The sequence below is a fragment of the Ctenopharyngodon idella genome, chromosome 23 (genome assembly GCF_019924925.1).
Source record: "Ctenopharyngodon idella isolate HZGC_01 chromosome 23, HZGC01, whole genome shotgun sequence".
Classification (NCBI taxonomy): Eukaryota; Metazoa; Chordata; class Actinopteri; order Cypriniformes; family Xenocyprididae; genus Ctenopharyngodon; species Ctenopharyngodon idella.
This window is the reverse complement of record NC_067242.1, coordinates 6,420,867-6,440,077: the sequence shown is the minus strand read 5'-3', so window position 1 is coordinate 6,440,077 and position 19,211 is coordinate 6,420,867. Positions and strand designations below refer to the sequence as shown.

The following is a 19,211-nucleotide window of genomic DNA, read 5'->3' as shown; positions in this document are numbered from 1 at the left end:
TAGCAACACATTATTAGCTGTTTGATAACGTAGTCAAGCTAAAGGCTAATCATATCAATTTCGGTTATGTGTCGACTTTCATTCAAATTCTGATATTAACCAAGCCAGCTGATTTGGTCAGTCACACTTTTAAATACATTTTAGCTTTTTTATAATAAACTTGCAAATTCACACTCCATGTACCATTCAAGTGGTTTTACTGATTACAGACGTGAGGTTGTCATGGCAACCAGATATTCAAAAACGCATTAGATGGGATTGTGTTCGTGGTGTAAACGCTCATGTGGTCGAAAGTGTTGGAACAGCTGCCTACTGTCTGCCTACTGACACAATAAACATTATGGGAAGCGTGCAAAACAGTCGGGATTTAAAGTTTGATGCAAAAACTGCATTTTTCAGGCTGAATCAAGGTGTAGGAATAAGGTGGACAGGAAGCGCTCGTCTGACTGTTTCTATAGGAACCGGAGCTTCTAACGGAAGCATCTAACTTTACCATTTGGCGATTGGATCTTATTTAGAAGGCGGGACTTATTGCGCGTTGCACTTTCTCCAATTCATAACAATACAAGTGCACCGTCTTTCTATATATAAAGTTGAAGTACCTGCTGAAATGTTCCCTTCCAAATGTGCATTCTGAATAATAAATACATTTATTTCCCAACTAACCTGCTGCAGTCCAGTGCTCGTCTTCACATTAACAGTTTTTCTCTTACTAATCATATTTCACCTGTTGAGTTTACATTTATAAATGAATTTGACTGATAAACACCCTTATATAAATAACCATGGTTTTATTATAGTAAAAGTGTAGTAACCATGTTTTTTGTAATGTTCTAATTGAAATAAAGCCTAATCCTGTCTTAGGGTAAGCCCTGTCTGTGAAACCGGGCCTGTAAGATTTATGTGAAATACATTCTCTTAACCCAGTTTATTGTTCATTTTCTACTATTAATATGCCATTTTGGGTTTAACTTCCCCAATAGTGTAAACACTGAGCCTCCCAGACACTGCTCAGATCGTCAGTCTCTTTCCAGCTCAACCTATCCATGGGTTTCATGTGACGTTTTATCGCCGCCATTTTTGTGTCCGGTCACAGCTGCACGACCTGTTTCAGTCTATGGTCACAGCAGCCTCAACTACCAGAGGAAGATCAACGAAACACTCCTAGAAAGTTCACCACAAGGTTACAATATGCCTGGGATATGTGGTGCTGTTAGCTGTAATAACAGTCGTCAGAGAAACCCCGAACTACAATTTTATTCAATCCCAAAGGAGTTAGATCGGTGGAATTGTTGGCTTTTGTGACCACACCACTGGCAGCCCAACAGCAATGCGCAACATTAATAACTACTGGGACTGTCATTTACATAACATTATAATGAGAACACTATCTTAAAAACGTTGTGAATTCTCTCTGTTGTTGTTTCAGCGCGTTGTTGTGGGAAGTGCGTGTCTACTGGAGTTAAACATTCTGATTAGCACACAACTTAGTTCAAGCTTCACTTGTGCATTTGCGTCATTTTGTTCAGATAAAAGTCGTAATATTAAATTTATGTAGTAGCCTATAAATATCTGATTAATCTCATATAGGATGTGTTACTTTGAGGTAAATAACCTGCAGAGCTTAATTGTACTGATGATCATCTTGCTCTCAAACAGCAACGCAAAACATTAATAACTATGATTGGGGCTGTCTTATTCATAACATTATAATTGTATACACTATTGTAATAAAACGTGAATTCTTTGGGTTTAGTTGATGTTTCGGAGTGTTGTTACGGGAAGAATGTATCCACAACAGCATTATTTTGACTACGTAGTTCAAGTTCATCTGTGCGTGATTTTGTGCAAATAGTTGTAATATTATTTTTATCTTGTATAAATATCTGAATTATCCTATATAGGATGTGTTCCTTTGAGTTAATGAACCTTCTAGCTTCAGTTTATGGTATTCATTCTCTTCAGCTTCAGCGTGCGCAACTCAAACAGCAATGATGATATTACAGTCATTAAAGATGTTTACTATTACTGTAATATTAAAAATGTTTCATATTTTTTTTCAAAAACATTAATGCATTATTTTTTATAACTAGCATTTGTATTGTTCTTGTATTATTTTCATCAACATATGGTTTGATTAAAATCATTTCCTTATTTCCAATTATTTATTCCACCATGGCACATGCATTTTGTTTCTTTATTGTCTAAATAATGTTGTCAAATGACTTATTTGCATTTAGGTATTTTATGTTATTTTATTTATATTTTTGTTAGGTAATAGATTTTTTGGTAACACTTTCTCTGGTTTATGGCGATGAACATGTACAAGATATCCACCTTATTCTCGTGGGCACTACTGTAGAAATGTTTTTAAGGGACAAAACACAGTTGGAGGTAATAAAATAAGGATCACAACAATAACAGATGTTTTTTCCAAATATCGATATTTTTCCCAAATAGTCTCATTTAGATCATTGCTGTTTGAGCTGCTCGCGCTGAAGCTGAAGAGATGAACACCCGTAAACTGAAGCGCTTTGCTAGAAGGTTAATTAATTCAACAGAACACATTATATATAGGATAATTCAGATATATTTATACAAAGTAAACATAATATTTAACTTAAATTTGCACAAAATCATGCACTTTTACATTTTTAATAAAACATTGTTTAGTATGTTTTTAAAGCTATTTTAAATATGAGGACTCATGAAATGTCCTCATACTTCATGTTTACGTCGTAATACCAGTGTAATACCCATGTCATTATACAAATTTGTGTCCTCATAAATCACAGGTTTTTTTTTTCTCACTAATGGAGTGTTTGAGTGATGGGCTGGGTCATTTACCAGTCCCAGAAATTCATAGATTCACTTGCAAACATTAGCAGTACAACACATTCAGAACAAAAGCCAAATGGTTTCCAAGATCAGGTTGCCACAGATAATGACTAAAATTTTAGTAGTTGTCAACCATACATCCTACTCTAGTTTTACCACACTATATAGATCTGGATAGTCAACAGTTCTAGAATTTGGGTCAAATACATGCTGTTTTCACTGTATAAAATTAACAATGCTTAAAATGGCCTTTCATATATGTTAATACATTAAAAACAAGACAAGATGAAGAATAGCAGTCACAGCAGCAATCGTTCTCCACTCCGCCGCGTTTAAAGTTTATGACATGCCCAACTCTGAAACTTAAAGTATGAGTATGTATGCGACCGATGGTTAAATATGGTTTAGATAAAGGGGTTTGGGTGGCTAATAATCAAAATTTAACCTGGTAAAAATATTTTTTTAATGTTACCCTGTTACAGTTCATCTGCAAAAACAATGTGCACTATTATAAGGCTCCGTTAGGCCATGAGGTTTTAAATGCATCATTACGCAACACATGAAGAGAGTCTCCGCATGAAAGACCCACGACTGGCACATCAACAAGCTACTTCTTTTCTCTTCAATACGGTAGAAATTTAAATAAAACGTGGAGGAGTTTAACTGTGACAAGATGATTGACAGGCCAGTTTATAGTTCATCCCAAAGCTTGTCTACTCTTTCGCTACACACTCAAAAGTATGAACTTTTTCTTCACAAATAGAGTACATCATTTTTGGGTAAAGTCCTCATACAGGTGAATTGGGATGCAGCAACTATCTTGCAGAGTTTAGCTTTAACCCCAATAAAACACACCTGAAGCAGCGAATCAAGATCTTACTAGAAACTTACAAGAAACTTCCAGTCAGGTGTGTTGAGGCAAGTTGGAGCTAAACTCTGCAGGACAGTGACTCTCCAAGGACAGAGTTTAGACACCCCTGCAATAGAGGTATATTTTACATATTTTTAATTTTGCTCTTGACCCCCCTTTGCCACCCCAAGTATAAAATCCTTTACACAGCCCTGATCCTAGGACTTTCATCTTCACAACGAGTCTCTCGCCGGTCTCCCAGAGATGCTGCAGGAAAAAAGGCCAGTTAGCACAGATTTACTCAGAAATTGAGCATTCGTTCAGATATTCTTACGGAAAGGTATTAACTAAAACATAGCTTTATATACTGCAAATAAGATCAGAATAAAATATATAAAGCAATTAAAAAGTCTAAAAAATTAGTTAACCCATCATACTCTTGTGTGCTTTCATCTTCACGATGAGTCTGTCACAGAGCCGTTGTGTGAGGACGTGTGGTTGTTATTTGAGGTCATTTTGTACTGTATTTAGATTTACAGTAGGCTACTATTTTCCCAGAATGCATTGAAAATCTACAGTAACATACTGCAACTTACACAGTACGAAACTGTTGAAAATACAGAGATAATACTGTGAAAACAAAATCTACATTAACATACTGTACACAAATTCTACAGTAAAGAGCTGTTGAGAATACAGTAATATTACTGTGAAAACAACAAAAATCATTTACAGTGTACAAAAAACAAACAAACTCAATATAACAGAGAACTGGAGAAGAGTAATGCAAGAGAACCAAGAAACAAACCATCAAAACAACAAGAAGAATGAACAACCAGGAACTGAAACACTGGGCTATAAATACACTTACAAAATGAGGGGTAAAACAAGGAACAGGTGTGAACAATAAACAAATGAGTAACCAAGGTAACAAATGAACAGGGACAAACAAAGAAACTAAATACAAAGAACCATATGAACAGACAAAACATGACAACCTGCTCCTCTCTTTGCTTAATTTTTACTTGTTCTGAAATCATTGAAAAAAGTTGATTTTGTTTTGAGCCTTCACCACAACATCAGTGGATCATACAATAATTAACAAACAACAAATTAATATATTTAAGACATATATTAGACGTATTTAATGTGTAGAATTGTGACTTGTACCTGTTGATCTGAACTGAGAGAGTGAAGAGTGTGTCATTGTTCTCTACAGGTTGAGGGATTGTGGAGTCACGGATGAAGGTTGTGCTGCTCTGGCTTCAGCTCTGAGATCAAACCCCTCACACCTGAGAGATCTGAGTCTGACTGGGAATAAACTAGGAGATTCAGTTCATCTGCTCTCTGCTGTACTGGAGGATCCTCACTGTAAACTGGAGAAACTGTGGTAAGATCGTCTCTCTGATAGTCACACGTGTTTGTCCTCAGTAAGATGAATCATTTGATGTATTGATTCTGATACTGAAGATGAACTCTGTTATGAACTGGTGACGGTATTACCTTTTCATATCACTGTAATTTTTATCATGATATACAGTATTGTGAATATTGAATGACTTTACAAAAACAAGATGAAATCATACACAATAAAAATGTATAAAGTAAACCAATATTTCAATCAGATTAAAGTGGAAAAAAAAAACTATAAAGAACAATAATAAAGATCATTTATAAAATAATAAAATAATAATAATTAAAAAAAAAACAATCCTGTCAATGTGCAGGGCTTTTCCTATCATTATTTCTAAGGATGCTGATTTTCAGAAGAAAGCTGTCAGACTCTGAGATGAAGAACGGGAACATGGTTTGTGTAACATTAGCAACACATTATTAGCTGTTTGATAACGTAGTCAAGCCAAAGGCTAATCATATTAATTGCTGTTATGTGTCGACTTTCATTCAAATTCTGAATTGATTATATATATCCTAGAAAGGATTAGATTATATAAAGCCTAAATACATTGTAGCTTTTCTATAGTGAACAAATTCACACTCTGTACCATTCAAGTGGTTTTACTGATTACATAGAGCAGCAGCAGTGAGGTCGTCATGGCAACCAGATACATCGCACACAAATCACTTTCACTACACCTGTTCAACACGTTGAAAATAATGCACTATATACCCACTGCTTTAAAACAGATATCTGTTGGGCTTGATTAAAGTTAAACACACATCTTAAAGTTAAACACACATCTTACTGAAAATGGCAGATTAAGCAGTTTATATTTAAAAATCTTTAAGTTTTGTTCTGTGTAAATTGAATAACATTTGGATGTAATGGTCCTCTTCCTGACATGAATGCAAGAGCCGCTACAACAGAGCGTCTTGAAGATCACCTGTATGAGATTGTCCAGGTCCAGAGTCATCAAACACGACATCAGCATCTTCTTCTGACTTTATTTTAGTTAGATACAGATTTCACTGCAGTTGTAAAAAAAAAAAAAAAAAAAAGCTAAATGTCCATTCAGGCCACACTACAAAAAAGCAGTATATCTCATAGGCTGTTATCCACCCAAATGCAGATTCGTCACATGACTACTTACACAAATAAGATTGGGTGAGGGAAATCAAAGTTTGATTTGATTTATTAATTTATTTACAAAATAATCTAAAATATTAAAATAACTACATTATATGCATATTTACTTTTGAAAATATTAATTAAAAATATATATTTAGTCAAATCTTGGATCCTAACCTCACAAACTACTCCTGTGGTTGTAAATAGAAACATTTGACCTTCTCCAAACACAAATACACACTGGAGTGTTTACCAAATCTGTTTCATTAATATGATATTATATTATTACAGTATCAACTGATGGTTCTCTTGCTTTCGTGTGAAACATCTTTACAAAATCTGTCTATACAATATTAAATAATTGCCTCGTATAATGTCTAAATATACAGGTGCTGGTCATATAATTTGAATATCATCAAAAAGTTTTTTTCATTTCACTAATTCCATTCAAAAAGTGAAACTTGTATATTATATTCATTCATTACACACAGACTGATATATTTCAAATGTTTATTTTTTTTTAATTTTGATGATTATAACTGACAACTAAGGAAAATCCCAAATTCAGTATCTCAGAAAATTAGAATGTTACTTAAGACCAATACAAAGAAAGGATTTTTAGAAATCTTGGCCAACTGAAAAGTATGAACATGAAAAGTATGAGCATGTACAGCACTCAATACTTAGGCTCCTTTTGCCTGAATTACTGCAGCAATGCGGCATGGCATGGAGTCAATCAGTCTGTGGCACTGCTCAGGTGTTATAAGAGCCCAGGTTGCTCTGATAGTGGCCTTCAGTTCTTCTGCATTGTTGGGTCTGGCATATCGCATCTTCCTCTTCACAATACCCCATAGATTTTCTATGGGGTTAAGGTCAGGCGAGTTTGCTGGTCAATTAAGAACTGGGATACCATGGTCCTTAAACCAGGTACTGGTAGCTTTGGCACTGTGTGCAGGTGCCAAGTCCTGTTGGAAAATGAAATCTGCATCTCCATAAAGTTGGTCAGCAGCAGGAAGCATGAAGTGCTCTAAAACTTCCTGGTATACGGCTGCGTTGACCTTGGACCTCAGAAAACACAGTGGACCAACACCAGCAGATGACATGGCACCCCAAACCATCACTGACTGTGGAAACTTTACACTGGACCTCAAGCAACGTGGATTGTGTGCCTCTCCTCTCTTCCTCCAGACTCTGGGACCCTGATTTCCAAAGGAATTTACTTTCATCAGAGAACATAACTTTGGACCACTCAGCAGCAGTCCAGTCCTTTTTGTCTTTAGCCCAGGCGAGACTCTTCTGACGCTGTCTGTTGTTCAAGAGTGGCTTGACACAAGGAATGCGACAGCTGAAACCCATGTCTTGCATACGTCTGTGTGTAGTGGTTCTTGAAGCACTGACTCCAGCTGCAGTCCACTCTTTGTGAATCTCCCCCACATTTTTGAATGGGTTTTGTTTCACAATCCTCTCCAGAGTGCGGTTATCCCTATTGCTTGTACACTTTTTTCTACCACATCTTTTCCTTCCCTTCGCCTCTCTATTAATGTGCTTGGACACAGAGCTCTGTGAACAGCCAGCCTCTTTTGCAATGACCTTTTGTGTCTTGCCCTCCTTGTGCAAGGTGTCAATGGTCGTCTTTTGGACAACTGTCAAGTCAGCAGTCTTCCCCATGATTGTGTAGCCTACAGAACTAGACTGAGAGACCATTTAAAGGCCTTTGCAGGTGTTTTGAGTTAATTAGCTGATTAGAGTGTGGCACCAGGTGTCTTCAATATTGAACCTTTTCACAATATTCTAATTTTCTGAGATACTGAATTTGGGATTTTCCTTAGTTGTCAGTTATAATCATCAAAATTAAAAGAAATAAACATTTGAAATATATCAGTCTGTGTGTAATGAATGAATATAATATACAAGTTTCACTTTCTGAATGGAATTAGTGAAATAAATCAACTTTTTGATGATATTCTAATTATATGACCAGCACCTGTATATCCACTGCATAAGTGGATAGTAGAATCTTGTGCTGACGTTTTAAATGTTGTCGAACTTCTCAATATGTTTAATTCGCCGTGTACCAGTGCCTTAGATACTATTGCTCCCTTGAGACCTAAACAATATAAAGATAGATATGAACCCTGGCTGAATAATAACACTCGCCGTCTTAGACAAGTCTGCAGAAGAGCAGAGTGGCGATGGAAAAAGTTACAGTTGTCTTATGAAATTATGCATTAACTGTATATGAAAAAGCTGTAAAAACTGCCAGGTCCAAGTATTTCTCAGAGCAAATTACTAAAAACTCTAGTTCAAGGGTCTTGTTCAATATATTGAACTCTGTGACGAATCCTATAACATCTATCTTTCTGAATCAGTTATTTTGTGTGAAAACTTTCTGCATTTTTTTGTTGATAAAATAATGTTTATCAGGCAGTCCATTGTATCTCCCTTTGAAGCGTTACCTGTCTCTCTGATGACTACTAAGTTTTTAGACTGTTTAATTCATACAGTCACTAAGTTGAAGGCTACAACTTCCTCTTTGGATATTGTTCCCACACATTTTTTCAAATATATTTTTGACTGTTTTGGGACATGGATCTTAGAAATTGTTAATAAGAGTTTTCTTGCTGGGTCTGTCCCAACTTTTTGTTAACATGCTTTGGTGAAACCAGTCTTGAAAAAGCCTATTTCTAATTTACCTTTTATAGCAAAAATCTTAGAGAAATCAATATTAGTGCAATTACAAACATTTCTGGACACAAACAGTATTTTTGAGACATTTCAATCTGGCTTTAGGAGAAATCTGAGTCTGCCCTACTAAGAGTATTAAATGATATCCTGGTATCAGTTGATTCAGGGGATTCAGTTATTCTGGTTTTACTAGACCTGAGTGCTGCATTTGATACAGTTGACCACACTATTCTTATTTCACATCTTGAACAGTGTGTGGGCATCCGAGGCCTTGCCCTAAGCTGCTTTAAATCTTTTTTGTGTGACAGAACGTTTTCAGTGGGCATTGGAAACTCTGTTTCATCAGTTGCCCCCTTGACTTGTGGTGTTCCCCAAGGGTCCATTGGGGACCCTTTCTTTGTATATGCTCCCACTTGGAAATATACTTAGGAAGCATGGAGTATCATTTCACTTTTATGCAGGTGATGCACAAATATATCTGCTCTGAAGCAAAAAGACATGAAAGGGTTAGGGAAATTGTTTGCATGTCTAGAGGACATTAGATATTGGCTGTGTAGCGTCTGTTCAAAATCGGATCTGCCAGTCAACTTTAGAATCTTCAGAATGCTTTTAGCCTCCTGAACTGTGCGTGTAAATCACGAATCGGCTCCGGCAAGTCCGGGACCAATTGCCCCATTGGCACCTTTGTTACCCCAGTAAAGAAAAACAGAACATATTCTCACCAGCTCCAGGGACTTCAAAGAGTCACCCTGGTGGGACTAAGGGTTATGTGGTCACAGACACCGGCCACAACCCCAATACACACACACATGCAGACACTCACAAACACGCATGGAGATTGTGAATATACATTTATCCTCCAAATATGACTGTGCTAAAGTGTACCCGTCGTTGAGTTCAAGGTACATGTATGTATCCCTAGTATATAAGCTTAGCTATGACTGTAGTTGTATTAGTTTTATTCTAAATGATAAAATTCAAGTATAAACTGTATCTTCCCTTTTATGTCTTTGCCATCTGACAAGTTTGGTCTCATTGTAAAGCTTTCGTTATGCCCTAATTGAAAATGTATGTCACATCACTGTAAAATGCATTCTTCTATTTTTAATGGTACTTTGAAGAAAATGTACTCAGATGTACTGACACTTCATAAACCATGCAAATTAGGTCATAAATGGAAACAAAGAAAAAGTTTGCCCGCCAAAATCGCACCCTCATCATTGGCTGATGTACCCAAGGAGGCGTTCTGGTCTGTTGTCCTTAAAACACAATGACACGTGCCTCTTGGCACAAGTTTCTTTTGTCAAACCTTCTTCATCCGTTGCCCGAAGTCTTCACTCTTCATCGCCTAGGAGACGGACTCTTCTTCTTTATTTTCCGGTTATCTTACTCTTAAGTTAAACCCTTGTTTGAAAACCCCGCCGAAGAACCCTTTCTCGGAAAAGGAGCTTCAGCCGCACAAACCGAAGCTCCTGCAGAAACACAAAACGACCACAGCACCTGAACCTATGTAAGTATAGAACCATTCTTTTCGAAGCGTTTTAAGCTCAATGTGTAAGCTGAGTTTCCTTGCTGGCTCTCAAAGGTTTTAACTGTTCGTAAGTTGCCATTTCTTTGATCACCTCTGTTTTCTTGACTTCACTTTCGTTTTCTATATATGTGTATTATTTGTGTATATTTAGTAGTATAGCCTCTGTATCCGTAGTTTCATATATTAAATACATTATATTCATGCTCGATTGTTTCTGCTGCTCATTCAGAAAACCAAGTCACTTCTATGTTGATTCTGCAACATTGCTTTACGCTTTAATGCTATAATAGGAAGTTATTCTCGTGGCCAGAGAATAACATTTCTTTTATAATAGTCTATGAAAAACCCATAGTTTGCTGGACAAACTAGGATAGTTTTTCTAGACAACTATTAAACTAGAACTAATCATATATGTAATTGATTATAATCCGTTGTAATTAATTCACAATATATGTGTATAATTCCCTTTTTGGGTCCATCTATATTATAGTTAATCATAACGCGTTATGATTTATTATATATATTTCACCCATGATTTAATACCTGTAATTCGCTACAGCTGTCTTCAAATTTTTTATGTTTAAATTCTAGCAAAACAGAAGTTATTGTGTTTGGGCCTCAGGTGAAAAAGGCTAATGCAAACCTTAATCTTGAGTATCTGAACACCTTCATCAATCCAACTGTGAAAAATTTGTGATTCCTTTTAGATTCCTGTCTGAAATTTGATCAACATATTAATACAGTAGTGAGGTCATGTTTTTTCCAGTTAAAACTTCTCTCTAGAGTCAAGTCTTGGTTATCTTTTAAAGGGGGGGGTATCACACACAGTTTCTGCCAATCTCATGTTAATCTTAAGTACCTGTAGAGTAGTATAGCATTCTTCATATCGCCGAAAAGTCTTTAGTTTAATCATATTTATAAAAGATACATACGCTGTACCGAGTCTTTCCGAAAACAGCCGAGTGCCTGGAGGCATGACGTTGTGAGCGGAGAAAGAGTGACGAGCTGTCAGGAGCACACGCAGCTTTTGTGTAGAGACCGGCTGCATTTAAACACACACAATACACCATCGCGTTATCCATGTATAACTTTTGAATCACTATAATGAATATAGCGTACAGTGAATGATGAATAATGAATTTATGAATTCACTACGTTCGTATTGTTTACATTATATGCACTTAGGTGCCTATTGCCAACAAAACAGACATTTGAAGCAGTTTTACTCACCACCTGCGGTTCAGACTCATGACCGGGATCAATATCGCTGTGACCGCTCCATCTTTCAGTTTCAAACGATCTGTAAATCCAGAGTGGAACTGGGCCTTGTTTATGAAACCATAAGCGCCGTTCCTGAGGGCTCGAGCAGCCACGGAAAAACACAAGATATTCTCCATTCATTTTAACCAATAAAAACGTGATTGCAACTATCAGTTTCTATGGTTATTTCAATGACAAATATCGAGAGTACATCAATGTAATGCGTGAGAACAAATCTCTCAGCTCCACTTAACTCTGGGGTCTTTGGGAAGCAAGGTTATCTTTCCCTCACAACCAAAAACACACTTTTTTGGTGACTTTGTTGATTTTGTGAAGTCCTGTGACCTGTGCAGCGCTGCCGACGACTTCTGTAAACCTGAACACGCGTTGATGGGCGTGCTCTTGCTCTCTCTCCGGTCGACGTGTGCGCGCGTGACCTTCCGGGAGAAGTGCCCGTACAAGGAATTCTGCCCCCGTTTACGTCACTCAGGCCCATACCCGAGAAAAAAAAAAACAGTTTGTAAGGATTTGGAAGAGTATTTTTGGCACAGAAATACTCTGTTATACGCCCAACTCATGTTTTGAAACTTTGGCCATGTTTAGCATGAGAATCCAACTCTTTAACAGTGTAAATAAGTCAGAATGCATGAAATAGCATTATACCCCCCCCTTTAAAGATCTTGAGAGAGTCATGCATGCCCTTGTCCCATCGCGCCTGGATTACTGTAACTCTTTATATGTTGGTCTACCTCAGTCTTCAATATCACGACTCCAGATGGTCCAAAATGCTGCAGCCAGGTTTTTAACTGGGACTCGAAAGCGAGAGCATATTGATCTTAAAGACTTTAAACTGGCTACCAGTGTGTTATCAAATTTTTTTTTTTTTTTAGATATTGGTCTTTGTTTTTAAATGATCTGGCACCCTCTTATTTTTCTGACTTATTCAAAGAAAATAAGCCAACAAGATGTCTGAGATCTACAAAAAGCTGCTCTTTGTCTCAGCCTAGATCATGGTTAAAGGCAAGAGGTGATCGTGTATTTGCGATAGCTGGGCCGAGGCTATGGAATAGTCTCCCTTTATCTGTGAAAAAATAAATTTCTGTCTATGAGTTTAAATCTAAATTGAAATCTTATTTTTTTACTTTGGCTTTTTAAACCTTGTATGTCAAATTTGCTGATTTTATTTTCTCATTGTTTTATTTTATTTGTACAGCACTATGGTTCAACTGCTGTTGTGTTTATCAGTGCTTAATAAATACATGAAATGAAATGAAATAACCTGTAACCTCTAGAAATTAAGTATGTCACAACATTGGGTTATTGAGGACAGCCAATGGGTCAGGGGTGTCCAATCCTGTTCCTGGAGGGCCACTCCCTGCGTCCCAATGTCCAAACTATCCATCCTAAATAGTATGTGAGATTACAATAAGTGTGTCCCAAAGCATAGTATGTTAAAAAGAATATGCCAAAAGTCCCCGGATGGTCTACTATTTACTATGTCTGTGCACAATATAACAGCTAATATTGCTCACAACCCATTACGCTTTGGAGGAGGATTTGATTAGAACTACAAAAACAAATTAAAAATGGTAAAAAACAAAACAAAAAAAAAACACTTGAAATCTTCTTAAGATAAGCTTAAGAACATCTAAGTGTACTCAGCTGTGCTATTTTGAGACACCATGAAATATGAATGAAAAATGTGTTTTTAATATACTATCAAGTAATTTCAAGTATTTTTTTATTTTTATTTATTTTTTTATTGTTTCCCCTTTTAAATCAGTGTAAAATACTAGTATTGTCCTTCATAATATGGTATAACTGGTTTTGCATATACCATGGCAAGCCTAGTTGGCACCCTTTATTTTGCTCTTGACCCCCCTTTGCCACCCCAAGTATAAAATCCTGGACACAGCCCTGATCCTAGGACTTTCATCTTCACAACGAGTCTCTCGCCGGTCTGCCAGCGATGCTGCAGGAAAAAAGGCCAGTTAGCACAGATTTACTCAGAAATTGAGCGTTCGCTCAGATATTCTTACGGAAAGGTATTAACTAAAACATAGCTTTATATACTGCAGATAACATCAGAATAAAATGTATAAAGCAATTGAAAAGTCTAAAAAATGAGTTAACCCACCATACTCTTGTGTGATTTCATCTTCACGATGAGTCTGTCACAGAGCCGTTGTGTGAGGACGTTTTATTTTGCATAAAAAATAGTATTTTACTTGAGTAATTTACTTGATTTTATGTCTCATATATGGAAGCCCGTTTCCTCCACTAAATAAAAAAATAAAAAGAGTAATTGCGACTTTTTATCTCAGAATTCTGACTTTATAATTTGCAATTGTGAGAAAAGAAGTCAGAATTGTGAGATAAAAAGTCGCAATTGCTCTTTTAATTTTTTTTATTTAGTGGCGGAAACGGGCTTCCATACAAATCCCAGTCAACTATTCACTGCAGAAAGTGAAAAAAACTCAGCGATGAGAGCTCACTTCAACATGTTCTGATAACACTATTTAACCTTAATTTATTTCTTAATTTTTCTTAAACTAAATACAAAGAACCATATGAACAGCAGGGCTCCAGACTGCGCCTAAAATGGTCGCATTTGCGACTAAAAATATTAATTTGCGAGTGATATTTTTGCTGAGGTCGCCATTGGCGACCATACAAATTCACATGTTATGACTGTAAAATTTGAATGTTATTTGCGTGTTCTGTGACCAGTAGCCTGTCATATCATTTGTTGTGTTGACGTAATTAAATGAGATGCTGCGTGTGAAAGTTTCACTGAGTTAGAGTGCCAAAATATGAACGGGTAGGGGAAAATATCACACACCAAACAGATGCCAACGAACTAGCGCTGATGAAAGCCGACTATGTTGTCACCTACGTCGGTGCTAAAAAGCTGCATTTGAACACACCGTTCTGCTCCTGCATAAAGAAGACTGCCTATTTCTTCATAAAAATTTGTCTATATTCGTCATTCAAAAGGGGAAACTGGCTCTACAGACTGCAGATACACACACATATCAATCATGCTGGGGTACGTTTCCCGAAAGCATCGTTAGTCAACTATGGTCGTAAGTCCCATTGAACTCTATTGGTAACGACAGAACTTGCGACCATAGTTCGCTTTGGGAAACGCACCCCTGATCACTTTCATTATTCCACTCCGCTCATGCTCATCTTGAGGTCATAAAAAACAAGAGTATTAATGATCATTTTAAGGCGTCATATTTTGTGGATGGAAAAACAAATAGCGATAGTCCCTAATGTGATAACTTTAATTTCATTAAATAAATGTGAGCGCTGCATGTTTTAAAGTCAAAAGATGGCACTGTTGCGTGTTCTTCAGGCTCTCGCAACAGAGCTTCAGTTCAGAGCAGCTCGCAATCAATGATTAGCGCACATTTGTTAACCGATTGCTTATGAACTAATGCTGATCAATTATGACAAAGATTACTTTATATTATTTATATTATAATGTGTTGTAAACGGTTGTAACCAGGTCGTAACAACATAATTTTTTTTTATCTTCCTCACCTGAAACTTGAATGAGCAGCAAAAGTAAAGCACATACATTTCAGAATAAGGGTCCCGCTGTATTTTGTCCTGTTCATTAATCAAAGTCAAGTAGAATGTATATCAATTTCCCCTGTTATTTGGTTACACAAACCAAATTTAATATATTTATAAATTTATTTCTATATATTTATATTTATTTTCATTTGAAACTGTTGTAGCTTCAGAAAGGAAAGACTAAGAACACTATTTGACACATATTATTCAATATAAAGATTTTACTAGCATCAGGGTTATTATAGTTAATTAAAACCATTAAAAAAACATTTTTTTATTGCTTAAAATAAATGTTAATACTAAAATAAAAATGTATACAAACTAAACAGACATGTTTAAAAAAAAAAAAAATACAACTAAAATAAAATATATATATATATATTAAAACTTAACGAAAAATGAAAGCCAGAAAATATAAAAATCTAATCGGATTCAAAATATTAACTGAAACTATAATAGTATTAAGTGAAAATAGTGACATTCATTTCCCAGAAAAATCACAAGATGGAAATGCTAAAACTAAAGGGGAGATATATAAACACAACAGGATGACTGAAAGTAAGTGATTTAAAAATTTAAGTTCATTGTTGTGTGGCTCTTAAAAAAAATATTTGGCGCCTGCTTTTCCCCCCTATAGGAGCCAATGGCTCCTTAATGATTTTTTTTTTTGTCTGGAGCCCTGAACAGACAAAAAATGACAACCTGATCCTCTCTTTGCTTATTTTGTACTTGTTCTGAAATCATTGAAAAAAGTTGATTTTTTTTTAGCCTTCAGCACAACATCAGTGGATCATACAATAATTAACAAACAACAAGTTAATATATTTAAGATATATATTAGACATATTTAATGGTCTGTGTAGAATTGTGACTTGTACCTGTTGATCTGAACTGAGAGAGTGAAGAGTGTGTCATTGTTCTCTACAGGTTGAGTTATTGTGGAGTCACAGATGAAGGTTGTGCTGCTCTGGCTTCAGCTCTGAGATCAAACCCCTCACACCTGAGAGATCTGAATCTGTCTGTGAATAAACTAGGAGATTCAGTTCATCTGCTCTCTGCTGTACTGGAGGATCCTCACTGTAAACTGGAGACACTGTGGTAAGATCATCACTCTGATAGTCACATGTGTCTTTGTCCTCAGTAAGATGAATCATTTGATGTAAATTTTAGGACTAAAATTAGAAAATGTTCTGTAAAATCTTCTGTAAACACTAAATCTCAGCACAGAAATGACAGGTGTACACAAATGACTGATCTCATGATCTGTTACCAGTGTTCATTTTTACATTTCTTTAAAAATATCCTTTAAATTTATCAATATTCAATCAATATTTTGTCATTTTCATTTTATAAAATTATTTTAGTCTGAAGAGAATGAACATGATCAAATGAATAGTCCAATATTATGTATCATTTTGATGCACAGAAGCAGATACCGTATATCATGTGTCTATCTTGTTAATCTAAATCATGGGTGTCAATCCTGTTCCTGGAGATATAAATACCTGCAGAGTTCAGATCCAACCCTGATCAAACACAACTTAACCAGATAATTAAGTTCTTCAGGAGCACTTGATCATTTCAGACAGGTGTGTTGGATCAGGGTTGGATCTGAACTCTGCAGGAAGGTTGATCTCCAGGAACAGGATTGGACGCCCCTGATCTAAATAAATGATCTGAGCGGTGATTGTTACAGCAGTGTTTCTCAACCCTGTTCCTGGAGACACACCAACACTACACATTTTCAAACTATTCCTATTAAACACACCTCTGATTCAACTGTATATTTTCAACACAGCTAGCTCTCTCATTATACTTCACATAATAGGCTAGATTGCACATTTTGGCCAAATACTAGCATTCAATTAGATAGGATGTAGGGGAGAGCGGGGCACAACCTAACGCTTTTTGACTTTCTCAGTTTGTGTAAATCTCTTTAGGATCCAGGGAGTTTTTTTTTCTTCCCCATATTAATTTCACACGTCTAAAATTAAGTGGCTTTGTTTCGTTAGTACAGTGTATAGTTGTTGTTGTTTTTTTTTTTTCTCTGAAAGAAGGGAAGTGAAATGTGACAACATGCCCCATAGGTGGGACACATTGTAACAAGACCATATGACAGCTTAAAATGTTATATGATCTAATATACATGACAAACTAAAATTTTTTTTTTTTTTTTTTACAATAAAAGACAATTATTATTTTGTTCATATAAAATAATTGCATTTTTTTGTAGAAATTCAAAATTTCATAATTTTAGAGTTTGACAATGAACACTGCAAAACACAGCTATACCGCATTGGTCAAAAACAATACAGGTAAAAAGATGAAGAAACACATTCAGACATTCAGAAAAACACAGAGCTGAACAAAACACTCTCCTCCTCCACTCACAGCTCTCACAGAACACAAGATAAATAGACGAGCCAGTACAAATGCTGTAAGTTTCTTGAAATAATATTTTATGAGTGTTCAGGTTCTTCCTCTCAGTCTGTATTCACCTTTTTCCCCCATGGTTTCTCAATAGAAATTCATAAAACTTAATTATGCCAATCATATCTGTAACTGTATAGAATAGCATAGTTCTAATAGCGGAGCACATTGTAAGTGTTACAGCGAACCTGATCTGTGAAACTGGAATTTAAACCTGGTTAGTGTTTTCTGCTAGTTAGTGAAGCACTATAACTATCTAAACTGCTAAATACCAGATTGGAGATTAAAATAATATCAGCTTTGTCTAATTTTAAATAAGCACAAAAAATATAGATGAAAAATTAACTTAAGAAATTTTGCTATGTTTTGCTTTTGCTATTGTTAAATAAATGTTCAGTAATATCTTCCAAAGATTTCTGAATTTTGAAGCAATGTTTTCTCTATATATTGTTGATTTGGCAGCTAGTAAATACACTAAGTTTCATCATGCTAGCATGTGTGGAAGTATTTAAACCATGTGTGTTCCTGCATTAGTTTGTGCCCCGCTCTCCCCTACACATTATGAATCTTATTTTTTGATAAAGTATATGCAATAGTCACCATTAATGTGTTTTTATGTGACTGTTTTCTGAGACAGAAGGCCCAAATGAAGAGAAAGGGAGACATAGACAGTTATTTTTTTTGCTTTTTTTAAATCAAAGCAAGATGCAGATGAAGCAGGAGAACAGGAGCGAAGAGCAGAGGCAGGAGATAATTATACAATGAAGGTACAGAAATGAACAGTGAGGGAGAGAAGGAAATAGAGTACCTCAGGGATGACGTGTTTTTGCAGGCCAACCCGGAAGTTAGCGACGCACGGGTTCCCTCGATCGAAAGCCTATGCATTTTTCCCATAGACTTTTGGAAAATCGCAAAAAATAAGCTCTGTGTTGAACAAAAGGTTTTATGACACTTACACGTTTTGTCTATCAAGATAATCTTTACAAGTTAACACACATTAATACATTTTGAAGCCAAAATAAAGTCGTCAGATATAAAAAGCTAACAGTAGGCTATAAACGGACTACAGCACACCATGGTCGCAGATCAACGTCACCACCACCAAGCTTCCTCAAAATTTATTTAAGAAACAACTTTATTTAAAAACATGCTCGCTGATTATGATCTGCGCTGTGTATGAATACTTATCCACTTTTTCATGAGAAATGCTGTCCAAATGTCCTGTTTGTCATGGTGACGTCTAAAGTCCCCGCCAAAGGAAGTAGTCCCCTTTAGCAATTTGTTAGCAACCGCCGTTTTTAAGACACAATAAAGGTTTAAAAAATCACAAGCGGGTTATAACTGGTGTGTTTTATGTCATAAATCAAAACGTGAAAATATTTAGAGGCTTTGTTAACCACAGACCTTATTTCAGGTGATTTAGCAAAAACCCATTCAAAAAACCCAGAGACTTAAGGGCGATGGAACCGGAAGTCAAAATTCAAAAATCGTTCAAAAATTCAAAA

The 19,211-nt window shown here is 36.0% G+C and overlaps 2 protein-coding genes across 48 annotated transcripts in view; one reads left to right on the top strand and one right to left on the bottom strand.

The window, feature by feature from the left end:
- Positions 1–19,211, bottom strand: part of LOC127505693 (protein adenylyltransferase SelO-like) — a 557,335-nt gene that overhangs the window by 39,524 nt on the left and 498,600 nt on the right. The gene's annotated exons all lie outside the window — the stretch shown is intronic.
- The window catches only part of LOC127505684 (NACHT, LRR and PYD domains-containing protein 12-like), a 113,689-nt gene that overhangs the window by 31,340 nt on the left and 63,138 nt on the right, over positions 1–19,211 (top strand). For 23 of the 28 annotated variants that reach the window (XR_007927758.1, XR_007927772.1, XR_007927769.1 and 20 more), the window contains 2 exons: positions 4,908–5,078; positions 16,204–16,374. The exons of 1 other annotated variant lie outside the window; for it this stretch is intronic. Coding sequence is in view for 5 of the 27 variants with exons in the window: in XM_051881374.1 (XP_051737334.1) it covers positions 4,908–5,078; positions 16,204–16,374 (342 nt within the window). In the remaining 22 variants the exon portion in view is untranslated. The remainder of the gene's footprint in view (positions 1–4,907; positions 5,079–16,203; positions 16,375–19,211) is intronic. 4 more of the 28 variants (XR_007927779.1, XR_007927775.1, XM_051881376.1 and 1 more) reach the window with 2 other exon arrangements.